At 35.9% G+C, this 15,461-nt stretch overlaps 1 protein-coding gene across 1 annotated transcript; it reads left to right on the top strand.

Annotated features, from left to right (window-relative positions):
- The first annotated feature begins 3,394 nt into the window (after positions 1–3,394).
- LOC118797514 (zona pellucida-like domain-containing protein 1) lies at positions 3,395–9,664 on the top strand. Its single transcript, XM_036556886.1, has 10 exons — positions 3,395–3,649; positions 3,763–3,921; positions 4,110–4,216; positions 5,698–5,924; positions 6,040–6,224; positions 6,318–6,390; positions 6,487–6,584; positions 6,855–6,935; positions 7,033–7,204; positions 9,458–9,664. Exons 3-10 carry the CDS (start codon positions 4,114–4,116, stop codon positions 9,662–9,664), a joined length of 1,146 nt encoding a protein of 381 aa, XP_036412779.1. The 5' UTR covers positions 3,395–3,649; positions 3,763–3,921; positions 4,110–4,113.
- Positions 9,665–15,461: the final 5,797 nt, after the last annotated feature.

The raw sequence follows: 15,461 nt of genomic DNA, 5'->3' as shown, positions 1-15,461 counted from the left end.
ACGGCATGCTCATCAATGTCATACCGCCAGCCACCACACACTGAAACCAAACCACGATACCTTCAGTATCCCAAGGGGGATTGGAAAGTATATCCAGGGAAAGGCCCACTCGCTCACAAAAGGGATGCATGCATTGTATGGTGGGTGTGATGAATTCACTCATAAAGGAAAGTGAGTCAGAAAACACACACCCTTAGGGCCAGACAGCACATAGTAGCTGTGGAGCCCATGTCTGCTGAGACCTGATATTGTGAAAAACAGCCTTTTGAATAAAAAAAGGTATATGCAATTGTAGATAATAGCTCTTATATTTCTGGTTTGCTTGAGTGGAATTTAAGCATGAAAACAAGTATCTTTCCTGCTATATCTCAGTATTGCAATCATTAATATGCTGCTGAACGTCAACTAAGGAATAGCATATAATGGTTGGCATGATTCTGCAAAATCTATGGTCGATCAGATGGGGCATCAGTACTGTGCAAAAGTCAGGGAGCATCCTTCATTTATTTAATTTCCAGTCAAATCAGGCATTACGCATCAGGAAAAAAGTGGAAACCTCAACAACTAAACAGAATATGCAGACCCAATTCCAAAAAAGTTGGGACAGTATGGGAAATGCTATTAAAAACTGTAAGCAGCAATTAGTAAATTCTTTTTGACCTGCATTAAATTAAACACAATACAGAATATTTCATGTTTCACAATACACAATATTTCATGTTTTACCTTATGAACATTTTTGTTTTTTCTAACTATATACTTATTCCAACTTTGACGCCTGCAACACATTTTTCAAAGTATTCCCGAGCCCATGCCAGGATATCCATTTGTGGTCATTTGTGGTTTTTGGCCTTTTCCTTTTGTTTTCTCCAGATTCCGAATGTTTTGATGATATTATGCACTGTAGATGGTGAAATACCTAAAATCCTTGCAATCCCTGTTGAGGAACATTATTTTTAAACTGTTGTATTTTTTGCTGATGAACATTTTTTGGAATTAGGGTTGTAAAAAAAGTCAGTGTTTAGCGTTTCCCCCCTTGGCCTTTATTACAGCTTCCATTCATTTGTAGAGACTTGCTTTCAGTTTTGCAAAAAAATCTGCAGAGATATTTTTCCATACCTCTAAAGTCCAGTCAGTCTCATGCATCTGCATCTCATGATCTCAGTAATCCCAAACACATTCAGTGATGCTGAGGTCTGGACTCTGGGGTGGTCAGTCCATTCTTCAAATAACACCAGCAGTGTCTTTGTTTGAAATGCAAATGTTCTTCTTTTCTGTCTATTTTTTGTTCTCAGTAAGGGCTTTTTGACAGCTCCGCATCCTTTTAGACTCATAGTGTTGAGTTGTCTTCTCACAGTGGAAGGATGGACAGACACACCTGTGGATTTTTCAGATCTGAAGCAAGAGTGGAGATGAATTTTCCCCTATCTTTGTATCTTTCGGCTCCAGCTGCAGGTAAATATATGTTTTTATGACAACACAACACAAAATAGTTACAGGGGTCTTGCAGGAGTTTTATGAAGGGAGTACTTTGTAATATGCATCCATTTTATTTGTGCCCAGAGCAAAAGAACGGTAGCAAAACCATGCTGATGTCTTTGACACCAGCTGTCTGCAGAACAACAGCATTTGTCTCAAAGGTACTGCTATAAAAGGTTACTGACGTCATCACACAGTGCATTGGGTGTCCAGACAGGGCAGTTCTACCTGAAAACACCATATTGCAGTTTATTTTGTGAAGTAGACACTGCTGTTAAACATTGGGCTGGTTTTCTATAAGTTACCTTCTAGGAGAACGTCAGTGAGCAGGTTGTTTTTTCTGTCTGTAAACCCACAGAATAATATCTGCTAGATGCTTTAAATACATTCCTTAGTAAATGGATTCTGAGGTGAATTATTTTCTGAAAGGTCTGAAAAGCTTTTTGTTCAGTACTCTCACAGTTGCTCTTACTCACTACTTTAACAGACAATATCAGCCTCTCATTCCATAGCTATGCCCAGTGAATCATGCTTAGTGAGTCATGTCACATTTTTTGCTTAAAGGGCCCATATGCTACATTATTTTGTATTTTATTTTTGTCCGCTGAAGTCCATGTATGACATTTGTGTGGTCTTACGTACCAAAAACAGTCATCATTAATTTTTACGTTGCCCTTTTCCAACTTTTCTTTATCATTTAGAATAAAAGAGGTTGTTTTTCTGTGCTTTTATGTATGAAAATGAGCACTGTTCTGATTGTCTGCCGTGCATTATGCCTCACTCATAGGGTTAGACTAAATACTTAGAAAAGTAGTGATGGCTGAATACTGAATACACTGTCCTAAATGTATTCAGTAATGTATTTAATTACAATACATACAAAAGTAACATGTTCTGAATACATTTAGATTGCATTTTTTTCTCACATTGATTTATAAGTCTACTCAGGCTTTATCAGGCTTTATGTTTGTAAAGAAGCTGTTATTTACAATCCTTGTTAGGATTAGCATGTTTGCTACATGCCATCTGCTGATTTTAAAAGAGTTGATTAGCGAGCACTGATGGTATTTCTTCTGAAGATTGTATGTTTTTGTTGTTTAGTAGGTCAGTAATCTGAAAATATTCTCTTAAGAATGTAAAAAGTAACCTTATTCTGAATATTGCCTTTACACAGTATAATTTGGACTGAATTTGGGATACTTAATTTCTGTATTCCATTACATCCCAACCCTGCTCACTCATGAAGTAGTCCAGGTTGAAACACTCCATATAACTTCAGAATGAATACGCGAGGCTAAAACTGATGAGGCTGAGTGGACGGATATTACACTGTAAATTTAGACTCATAGTGTTGAGTTGTCTTCTCACAGTGGAAGGATGGACAGACACACCTGTGGATTTTTCAGATCTGAAGCAAGAGTGGAGATGAATTTTCCCCTATCTTTGTATCTTTCGGCTCCAGCTGCAGGTAAATATATGTTTTTATGACAACACAAAATAGTTGCAGGGGTCTTGCAGGAGTTTTATGAAGGGAGTACTTTGTAATATGCATCCATTTTATTTGTGCCCAGAGCAAAAGAACGGTAGCAAAACCATGCTGATGTCTTTGACACCAGCTGTCTGCAGAACAACAGCATTTGTCTCAAAGGTACTGCTATAAAAGGTTACTGACGTCATCACACACTGCATTGGTTGTCCAGACAGGGCAGTTCTACCTGAAAACACCATATTGCAGTTTATTTTGTGAAGTAGACACTGCTGTTAAACATTGGGCTGGTTTTCTATAAATGTGTTTGTTTTTTGTGACATTTTGTTGTGGGTACTGTGGCGTGAATGATATGTACCTTAACAATGTTTACATACTACATCAAACTTTTATTTCGAAAGAGTGTTATCCATGATGTGGGCTGTTTAAACCAAAAAATCTGCAAGGAACGTGGGTTTGGATTGCATCGCGTGGCAGTGTGAGGCCTGTCCTGCACAAAAGGAAAAGTGCCCATGAAGGTGCCACAAGATTGAGACACAGGCAAAGAGGAGTAAAACAAGCCAGAACGAAGATCTGAACAAACAGAACTGAATGGAATGGAGAAATCATAGTGCTGGCAATTGAATGGACTTGTAAAGGCATCAGTGAAATATCTCAGGTTCAACAGGACACGGTCTGTGACAGGTACATATACAGGTTTAAAGTTTTTTGCATTGTTTGCACTACAACTTCAAAAATCATTCAGTATTTGTTCGAAAACCTTTTTTTCTGCCCGATCTGAATTGTTCCTGCATCAGAGGATATCACTGGGAGGTTTCATGTTGCTTTCGTCTTTGTGACATTCCTTCTCACACCCTTCCCCTCAAAAGGAGGCCCACATAAATAGAGGGCACAATGAATGAGAAAGAAATCGGCCTTAGAGGAAGGTGAGGACTAACGCCTGTCCATCTGACAAGGTAATGCATCTTTTTGCTCTAAAACAACTTCACATGTATAGTAATACTGTTGCTGATAATACTATTTGAATAGTTTCAATAAGGTATATTTTACACATGAGAAACATGCGAGCAATGAAGAAGCTATAATATCTGTCTGGTTCTGTTTGATTAGCTGTTGGCTTTTGGTGATTTTGCTGTGTTTTTAGGATAATGTGGCGTATGTCGCTCATGTGTGTGATCACCTTGATCGGTTGCTGCTCGGCTCAGACAGACTACATTACATGTAGGCTCCACTCTACTTTCAGACAAGCAGGTTAGTGTTGAACTGTGTTGACTGTTTCACTCTGAGTTTATATTAATGTAAATCAGTTACTTTTTAATGGTGTTGTCAGTTATTCCACTCAACTCGTCTATGGACTGGCGTGTCATGTCATGGACTTCAATGAAAAAAATCAAGCAAAAGGATTGAATTCAAGTTTTGCAACCTTGCAAAATTTCAAAGCTTTGCTCTAATTTTTTGTCCCAGCATGTTTCAAATCACATCTTAAATGTTGAGTTCTTGCAGGCTGACTGAACTGACTGAAATATTAACTGGATATAAATACAACACTAAGAATAATATTTTATTTTAAACCAAGTAGTTTCTGGTAACGAATGTCCACGACCGGCAAATGTATTGCAGAGTGTACTTTTTATGTAAAATGTATGAAATTTCAAATGGCTTTTGTATCCTATATTTTCTCAAACTATAGGATATTAACTATTTGTTCAACATGGTATAGTTGACTGAAATGTAAATGTAAAAAGAAACATCTGTAATGCTATTATAATTAGAACAAAGTATATTTGCCATGAGGATCTTAAAATGTGAAAAGTCCATCATCTCTTATGTTTCCAGGATGGATTCTAGCCAACATTTCCCCTCAAACCCTCAGGCAATACGCTTCTCTCGAATGCATTGGCTCAAGCCGATTTCATTTTTATTCTGCTGCAGGGGTCAGTGAGGTTTGGGGTGATGTACAAGTGTTCTTTCCTTATATTCTCAGAACATTTGAGGTCTTTACTGAAGCTTGTTGATCATGTTGATCATGTTGAAGGTCAGCTAGACAGGACACCTGTTGAATATGGACAGTTGTATGCAAAGGTTTTGAACACATTGGTCAAATAACATGTTTTGTTGTGTTTTTTTTAGTCATGAGTTAACATGTTAATGAGTTAACATGTTTCTGCAAATTTCAGTGCACAAGTTTAATCTATTAGTTGAGTTTAACATATCAGAAAAAAGAAAACAAGCAACATACATGTGCCACAACAGGCCACATTGTAAGGTTTATTTTTTTTTAAAGTATCATAAATTCAGAGAATAAATATTTCACACTCTGAAATAAAAAGTACATTCTCAGAGAAACTGACCTTTTGTGGAATTGTATTAAATCAAACCAGTTAATTTAACATACAAAATATTTTTAGTACATAGTCATATTTGTACCCACTTAATATTTCAGCTCAGTTCAGTTGTTCACTAATCAGCTAAACATAATATTGAAGATGTAATTTAGAATCTGGTGCAGCAAGCTTTAAAATATTAATTGGAATTTTGCATGATTTCTTGGAGTAAATAGACATTTTTGCTTGAATTTTTCATCGAAACCTATGATCTTTGAGGCCCTCAGTGACCTTCTGTGGAATAACTCTGATGAATGGAGAATTGTAAATTGTAATACTGTAATATACACTATGATTTATGATCATAATATTAGCCCTTGTTAATTTGCAATTGCTTTTATCTTCCAGACAACTCAGACATCACAGTGACATGTGGAGCTAATTACATATATCTCAGCATCCTGCTCTGTCCAATCTACTATGGAGGCTACAACGAATCCCTCGTAGCCCTCAATGGAAGATTTAACATTTCAGCCTGCCGTGGAATGGCGGATTTTGGAGCCAGCACCCCTGTCCTCAATTTCAACATATCAATCTTCCAAGAGACAATGTCTCTCTGTGGCAACTCCCTAGTGGTATGAGACATAAACTTAATATTATGTTCTGTAAAACAGCTCACACTTGGAGTTTGACAGGAGAAAATAAAGCACTTAAGCAATCAAGCTGAAGCAAGTCTTTGTTTTCTGTTAGATTGTAGACCAAGTGGACACGGGTCAGCTGTCTGCTTTTTCCAGAGTCCAGTTTGTCAACATTTCTGGAAGTGTCATTTCTCAAGATCCTGGCAGCAATCCCATCACCTACTACCAGGAGCTGCAGTATCAGTTCTCCTGCCCCTACCCGCTGCAGTATTTGGTCAACAACACTGAAGTAAGCGTGTGAGTACAGTTCAAATGCTGCGCTTTTCTTGCTCTTTGAAAGCACCATATTGATCTTGCTGTCCTGTCAAAAACTACATTGTATCTTGACAGGTCTAGGATGAGTCTGGCTGTTAGAGGGAACAGAGGAAGCTTTATCAGCACACTGAGCATGAATCTCTTCACTGTAAGCATCTTCTTCTTATTCTCAAACCTTGATTGACAAACAGTACATGACCGAGGCAGCATAAAGAAACTAAAACTCCTGGTTTTTATTCCTCAGAACCAGGAATACACGCAGCCTCTCCAGATACCAGACGGTGGGCTGCAGTTGAAAACTCGAATTTATGTCCAGGTCAAGGCAAATAATCTAACCAACAGGTATATCTATATCTGATTAAACAAAATTCATTGCCCTGTTGAGCTACACAGTTTTTACTAATATTTTATGGGATTTAAACTGCTTCTTATTCAGTTATTAATCTTAAAATCAGCAACTCCCACAAATTATTCAGCAACTATTAAACTAGTTATAAAGTAGGAGTGTGGGCCCACATTCAGTTGCTTTCACTGTGAAGTGTTCTTTTCTCAATAATGAACATTCATTGGATGATTTAAGCATTTATTTTCTCAACATTTGTGTATTGAAAGGTTCAATGTGTTGCTCGATCGCTGCTATGCAACAACCAACCCAAATCCAATAAACAGCACTTACTATGATCTTTTTGTTGGGTGAGTCCATTATAAACATGGGAAATCTAAAAAAAAAAAAACTTCTTTCATATTGAAAGATTGGGTAATTTGTATAAATATCTGCTTTTCACTGTAGGTGCAACCGTGATAGGCAGACAGTGGTGGACCTGAACGGAGTATCCCAAGAAGCTCGTTTCTCTTTCGAGGCCTTCCGCTTCATAGAGCACCAGAACAAGACCGTTTCCACCTTCTACCTGCACTGCATCACACGACTCTGTGAGAATTCCATGTGTTCCTCCATGCTTCCGGTAACTATACTGCTCACCACAATGAGGCCAACCCTCAGACTTTCTTAGTTTTCTTAGGGTGACACATTCAAAGACCTGAACATGTATCATCTTTCATTTACACCTGATATTAAAAGCACCTCACATTCATTTTGGTGAAAATTGGATGATGATTGTTAGCCAGTAAATATCCACATCCTGAAAGTTTAGCTCTTAGGAGTGTAAATTGACTTTACAACAAAACAATTTGATTATGATTAATTAGGGAATGATTTGATGCGATTTAATTCAGCTCAATAATTTTGTTATATTTTAGAATTATTTTCATACTGAAAATACAGTGAATGATCAAATGTGAATAGACAAGCTATTTACACACTAGTGGAATATAGACATTGTAAACAACATGCCAAGTTTTTAAAATATATGTTTATGTATGAGTTTTTTGTGGGCCAAAAACAAGCCCATATTTATAAGTGGTTAAAACCATTACATGTTTTGTTGATTTTCTACGTGAAAATAAGTAAACAAATCATCTACATTTAACAAACATAAGGTAAAATAAAATAAAACAAGTGTAAAATGTGCCATAGGTTTTACAAAGGCCTTATTTTATATTTTATTTTTTCCCAATATGTTCATTTTAGCAAATAAACATTGATTATGCATTAAATTGTGCAGAAGTTTGTTCTCTTACATTTTCACTTCAAAAATCAACAAAATGTATAATTTGAACAGGAGCAGCCAAATATTTGCATATGACTGTAATATTCAGTCGAATCACCACCATCAGATTGATGCATCACAATACATCAACAGTAGCTTGTATTTTAAAACATTGATGGCAAATTGGAAGCAAAAGATCTATTTTCGATCTGTAGCTCGACTGAAAAAATCTGAAGGAAAAGAATAGGAAATTCTAATCACATTGTCTTCACAGTAGCTCATATAGCCAATGATGTGTGCACTGTGTGATCTAAGCAACTAGCAATAATTTATGCACTAATACTTTAATAGTTGTAGCTGTGTTTGAGATGCTTTTAAGTACAGTTATGGGAATGTCTAGATCATAAATATCTTTGTTTTCTCATGGTCAGGCTCCTGATTGCACAATGGACACCTGCTGTTGTTCTCTCCTTTGCACTCATAAAAATAAAGTTGCCAGAAAAAAGGTCTTTACTTCTAGCTCCCTTGGGAACCTTTCAATAGATGGTTCTTTAAATAAATATGAAAGTCAACAGCAAAACAACAACAAAAACAGTGCTTCAAGAGTTTTCAGATATATTAGCATAGAGAACTGGGCAAAAGTCAGAGAGCACCCTTTCTTTTATGTAATTTCCAGGCAACCAGCTAAGTTATTCATTTTTCTTAGTATCAGGAAAGAAGCAGAAAATATATGAAGGCACACTTTCAAGAATTGTTTTTCTTTCATGATATATGTTGTTGGGAGTGGACTTTACACATACAAGAAGTACAAGTGCTATATTATGAATACTGCAACCTTATTTAGTGTTAGCAATCATATGTCAGCCATTATTCTTTTCAAAAATTACTGTATTTAGTGTGTATTAGTGTATTTAGTGTGTTCACTCTTTGCCTTTATAACAGCTTCCATTCTTTTCAGAAGACATACTTTCAGTTTTTCAAAGAAGGGGGTAGGGATATTTTTCCATGCCTCCAAAGTTCAGTCTCAGAAGTTGGTTACTTCTGAGACTGAACTTTGTTTTCTGCTTTCTTTCAGTTTTCTGCTTTTCAGAATCCAAGCAATCCCAAACATATTCGGGGATGTTGTGGTCTGGAGTCTGGGGTAGTCAGTGCATTGTTCTGAGAACCAGCAGCTTTTCTGTTTGATCTATTCTTTTGTGTCTGTTTCTCCTTCCTTATGCAAGTGGATTATTTTATATCTAAGCTCCTCAAAATTAGCTCATAAAAATGTATATATTATATATCATGATTGATTGTATTGTTGTGGTGTAAAACAGCAGGATTGTGATAAACATAAAATGCATTCAACACATGGATGTCCTCTAAGGCCATCCCCCCCTAAATCTGATGACATTTGAACCTGCTGCACTGCCATGTGAAGTAAAAGAATACTTTGTGCCTGTGTTCTGGATGAATGGAAAAAGATGAATATTATAGGTGTATAAAGAGGAAATGCACAAGTGGTAACTGATGACTATCAGATTACAAAACTTCAGATATGGGTATTTACTTTTCAGTAACATGTATATATGAGCCGTTTTGTCTATAACTGGATTTTTGCTTTTGCAGAACTGTGTGAAGAAAGTGAGAAGGGGGATTCAGGTCAATCAGTATTCTAGCGAAACTGTTTCCTCAGGACCCATTAAGACGAAAGTGGACAGCGGTAAGAATTACATTGAGACATACGCTGCCCATCAGAATTTGGGAACATTTTGCCTTCTTTTGACATTTTTTTTAATAATGTTGGATTTTCACTGTTACTTTTTAAGTAAGTAAGAGAGAATTACCCTTTTCCTACATTCATCTAGTATTTAATTTCTTCCCACTTATTACATTTTTGGTAGTTTTATGTGACAAAACAGTCACAATACAATTTTACATTACATTTTTCCAATCTCTCTTTATCCCTTAGAATTAAACAGGCTGCTTTCCTTAATCTGTCTTTAATACCGATATAAAAATGATCTGCGTTCTGATTGGCTGGCATGCCTCATTCAAAAAGCAGCCCAGATTAAAACACTACTTATAACATCAGTACAAATGGGCAGGGCTTCTGCAGGCTGAATAGGCGGATATATGTAAATGTGTTGGTGTTTGTGACATCACAGAAACGGTCAGCTTTTGCAGCTTAGTTTCCATATGTGGAGTGTATAGAATGGGGAGTGAATTGTATGTTTTGATACTTTAACAATGTTTACATACTGTAACAAACTCTTTAACTGCTAGAAAGTGAAGAAAATTCAGCTTTGCATGGTATTGGCCCTTTATCTTGAGAAAAAGTGAATATCCATGGCACTCTTCATTGAGTTAAAAAGCCTGTATTGCAACATAGCCTTCAACAAGGAGTGTAATTGTCAGGTCCCCGTCTCTGCCTACTGCTCTTTCTCGCTTGGTGTCGCCTGTCTACTGATTACCGGCTCTGCCCTCCACATGTTCCTCATTCCATCTGTGCTATTTAAACTTCAGCTTTCTTTCCTCAGTTGTGAAGTCTCTTGCCAACTAGCAGAGTTCTGAGCCATAAGTCCTCTTACTTTGTAAACTTGTTTTTCCGATTAGCTTTGTTTGTTTCTGCTCCTTTTTTAAAGTTCTGCTTTTCTGTATTCAAAGCCTTTTTGCATCCAGTCTTCCATCTCTATGAAAGACAATCTGTGACCGAAATTTGGGGTTAAATAACAAACAGATAAAAGTTGTGGGGGTTGGCACTGTTAGCACTACAAGAGCTTTTGACAGTTGTTACTTCAGTTCACCAGGTTTTGCAAAGGATAAATGGCAAAATCTAAATAACATTTATTTCAGACATTTATTTAATACAATTCTGAAAAAGCTGTTTGTCCCCAAATGTGTTGAAAACATTTGATAATGTAAAGATCCAAATGAGCAACTCAGTTGAAATTTTCATGATTCTTCTCGTCTCTCTTTAGGTGGACCTCCGTCATCATCCACTCAGTGTAAGAACTACACTCTAAAGTCTGATTATATTAAGGTCATAAGTAGAGATGGCATAATAGCACCTTTTTCTTTTCCGATACTGGTGTTGAAACTGAGTATCGTCCAATATCGACAGCGGCCCGATATTTATTCTTCTTTCTTTAAAATGAGCTGTTTGTAATTAATCTTAATTGCCTTAAGATTAGCGTCTGTAAAATAGTCTATCGTGCTCAAACTACTGCGTCACTCTGCAACCCCACAGGAAGAAATGCACAGTGAGTGTTTGCTATTTCAGAATAGATCTGTTACAGGATTGGATCTGAGTCATTCCTTATATTTCTAATGTTATCTTATCCAGCACTTTCTGCTGATATAGGCCCAATCCCTGGTATTTGCCATTTCTACTTAGAAGTATGAAGTATTTAAGTATTTAAAATATTATATGCTTAAGTATAATAATTGCATCTCATGCAATATTCTTTTTCTCTCTCCAGCCACCTCATCGCTCCCTGAAACTAGTGAAACTGTAGCAGCGGTTGCTACTCTCACATGCTTGTTGAGCGTCTGCTGTACTGGACTTGTTGTGTTTCTCATGTTCTATAAGAAGCGCAGATGTGTTATCCATTATTAGGTGACCTGACCATCTTTCTGGACTCATTATGTGTGTCAACAAAGCAGTGCGATGGGAGAAGTTGGGAAGACACACCTTCAAATTCACAGTCAAGATCCTCTACCTTTACAGTATGTAAAACTACAGTCCTGTATATACGCTGTATGTATTTTTTTTTGCTTTGAAGAAAAACATGTAAATGCAAATTTAATATAAAATTAAATATGTTTTCAAAAAACATCACTGTGGCCTTTCATATGTGCTTTTGTATACATTCTTTAAAGGTGCCGCAAAGGGTTCTTTAAGCATAAATATGCTATAGAAGAACTACTAAAACTACTGATTTGTAAGTGTGAAGATCCTTTTAAAGGCTAAAGAACCTTCACACAATGTAAAGGTTCTATATCAATTTGAGAGTTCTTCCTAGAACTTTTACATTCTTTGGAGGTTCTTTAAAACGGTTCTTCACACTCACACATCTCATTTACAAAAATGATTCTCAAAAGAAGCATCCAAAATTCTTTAAGAAACCAAAAGTTGTTCTTCTATGACACTGTGCAAAGAACGCTTTTTGGCATCTTTATTTTTAAGAGGATACTGCTGTGGTGCTTCAGATATGGGTATATACTGTGAAAGAAGTGCACATTATATTATTTAGTTATTTTCTTCATTCAGTGAACACATAAAATATTGGCCCCCTCATGTCAGAAAAAAAGAAAACTGACTTATGAAATTTCTTGGAAGATTCACTTACATTGTTCCAACATTGTTTTTATTAAAGCATTAATACCATTCCTTCCATCGCTTATTCCAAAAACCTTATTATATAAATGAAAAATTCTGGGTGATGATCTGCCAGAATATACAGTTCTACAGTGAACTGGGCTGAGCCTCAGATCTTTACACACTCAGCCAACGTATTTTCCAATCTGTATGATTATATAGTGTAAGGAAAAGGGTTTATCTGCTTGTCAATTTCCACCGGGTGCATGATGGGAAATAATCTCAAAACTCTAGTTGCTGTAGTTTTGCTCTAGTTTTTTCCAGTAACAGAGTAATGTGAAGATTTATAGTTTAAATTCTTGTAATCACCTGGGCTGATGTTTATAGCCATTCTAGTAAATAATTGATCTTTGACTTTGGAAATTACTTGGAAGATTCACTTACATTGTTCCAACATTGTTTTTATTAAAGCATTTATACCATTCCTTCCATCGCTTATTCCAAAAACCTTATTATATAAATCTTTATATAAGAGACATGTTTAACTGTTATAATTTCATGATGCTGTATAATAGTGTAAATTAGTGTGATTTGACTCATTAGAATCCGACTATTCTTACTCATTTAATATCATCCTATTTTTTAAGCAAAATAGCTGCCATCAAATAAATATATAAGGTTTATAATATATAATGTGTGTATAAATGGTTTCTCTGTCTAAACCAGCTCTAACTCTTTGAGGCATAGACATGCAAACCCACTGTATCTCTTAACCCTCTGAGTATGTGACTTTTTTAAGTGCACTTTTGAAATGTTCTTTTTATTGTTACCTAGTTGCCCACTGAATCTGAATAAAGTACATTCTGTACTAATTTATATTTAGTCATTTAAATTTTCTGCAAGTTTCACATTTTGTTTATTGTTTTCTTCACTGTCCAAAAAAGGCAATTTTACAGGATATGAAGTAATTGGGTAAAGATATTTTTATTCCAAGCAATTCTGGAGCATTTGTATTCATCCATTCATCATGAAATTTTCAAACAATGTGAAGGGCAATCACTGTGCTCAAAAGATGTAGAAAAATAAAAATGGAAAAAATAGATGCTTCTTTTTTTTGGACAGTGACAATTTGTCACAACATGATTTTATAGGAAAATGATAAAAACAGGAGTAATAGGATCTTTTAAGAGGTTGAAAATTGTTAAGGTAGTATAGTGTTCAGTTGACATTTTATTAAAGTATTGTTTTTTAATTCAGAGTGCAAAAGTCATTAAGAAACAACTTCAGGCTGGATACACTGAAAATATCACTGACTCATGTTTATTTAACATTGTTCAGTGGATATTATGTTTCTACTGACTTTTTGCAACAAAATGAAAATCATTTTCTGCAAAATCTGTTGTCACATCAGTTTGGGTTTCTCAGCAAAAATCTTTTATTCCATTTATGTCACAATTTGTGCACCTTTCGTCTTCTCTGACTTCCCCATAACCTACTGATAAGGACATTCCGTTTATGTAATAAATACATTTTTAAATAAATAAACATTTTAAATAATTGAATCATTAAATTAAATAACATTTTTTAATAAATAAACATATTAAATTATTGAATCATTGAATTATTCTCTTTTCCATTGAGTAGTCATCTGCAACTCTTTTGAAACTCAGTCACAACTGTTGCAACAGTCTTAAGGTTTAATGAATCACGTGATCAGGTCCAACAACGTCTGATCAGTGGAAGTGGAAATGAAAATAATAGGATAAACAATAAAAAAGATCATTTTATTGGGCGGTTGAAGATCCACCTGATACATTTAAAGGGGAACGCCATCAATTTTTCAAAGTTTTCACATACTTAGATGTAAAGTCAGTCAGAGTGGTTTGGTGTGAAATACTTCGTTCTAGAGAAACTTACACAGTCTAATTATTCACAGGGCTGGTGGTAGAAACTAGCTCCCTCACAAAAAGCTGTTCCACTAAATGGTTATAAACACACTGCATGATGTCTGACACATTGTTTTATGATAGTTTTGCGAGAACGTTTTGGCCTGAAATGTCTTGTTAATCAGTTTTAAGCTATTCATGGTGGAGAGGTACATGCAGGGCGCTGTCCCCAAATAACTTCAAACTTCATATTTTCCACTGTTTAACCGTCATCAGCATTACCTATAAAACACAGAAGACACGTATAGGTCCACCAGTGGTTCGGATAGTAAATAAAATGATTATATTTGTGTTGTAGACATTGTGACCTCTTGTTACTATCAGCCCCACTGTAAAGAAATCAGAGTCTATGAGTTTCTCTACAATGAGCCATTTCACACCAAACCACTCTGAATGAATCATTTTACATTACGAGAGAATTATGCAAACATTTTGAAAAATTGGTGGAAGTCCCCTTTCATGCAAGGTTAGTAGTTTTTCATTTGGTCATTTATCTGAGCCATGACAAACAAACATGAGTTTCTCGAAGCTAATGTCAACATTTCTGGCTCAAGCAGCCAGCTAACGCTAACAGGTAACAGCTATTTAAACGGTTGTAGTGCCGCCGTTTATTCTTCACTGTTAGTCAGAGACGCTGAGGATCTTCAGCGTCTTCATATCCGAGTACCACAAACACATCAGAGACACTCTCACAGTCTCTCACTGAAACTGTGAGCTAACATTAAAGTCACCTCACATTTAGTATCAATTTCTAGAAGTAGAAATGCGTGAAGAAATAAATGAAGAAAGCTTCAGGAAAACATTTTTGTAGTTAGGTAACAACTAGGTGCTAGTTAAGTCGCTACGTGCTAACCAAGCTAGCTAGGCTAGTCTTGCTAAGCTAATGTTAGTAGCTAGTCCCAGTACTTCAGACTAGACTTACTGACCGCTGCAGTTACATGGCTAACTTATGTGCTTATATGTGGGTGTATTTCATTCTATCACTGAAATGTCTGAAACAGTAACTTAGTTCAATACTCTAAGAGCAAACCGGTAAATTAACGCTAGCATAATCTCACAAATCTAACGTCAAATCAACATCAGCTAAGTCGCTACATGTTAAACTAATCTCAGTAAAATTGTTCCTCTAATTGAAGTGAATTGAGAAAGCCACAGCTTCTTACTATGAGAACTGGAATTTTACATGCTAAAATATAATTCTCACCAGTAAAATCTTTTATATAGTTTTGTCATGTTCGTATTTGATTTTATTAAATATCAAATTACTACAAATCAAACAGCTTTTTATATTAGGGCTGGCTAGTGCATCATGCTCAGTGTTGAAGTCCACTGAGCTCTCAGTTGGAGTGGATTAACAGGCTGTGGT

Source organism: Colossoma macropomum, unplaced genomic scaffold (genome assembly GCF_904425465.1).
Source record: "Colossoma macropomum unplaced genomic scaffold, Colossoma_macropomum, whole genome shotgun sequence".
Lineage (NCBI taxonomy): Eukaryota > Metazoa > Chordata > Actinopteri > Characiformes > Serrasalmidae > Colossoma > Colossoma macropomum.
Note: the sequence above shows the minus strand (reverse complement) of the source record. Positions and strands in the feature narration are given on the sequence as shown.

Coding starts and splice junctions, on each gene's coding strand:
- LOC118797514 (XM_036556886.1), top strand. CDS start 4,114: ATGTGGCGTATGTCGCTCATGTGTGTGATCACCTTGATCGGTTGCTGC. Junction 6,225..6,317: donor AACAACACTGAAGTAAGCGT/GTGAGTACAGTT, acceptor GTATCTTGACAG/GTCTAGGATGAGTCTGGCTG. Junction 6,585..6,854: donor GCAAATAATCTAACCAACAG/GTATATCTATAT, acceptor GTGTATTGAAAG/GTTCAATGTGTTGCTCGATC.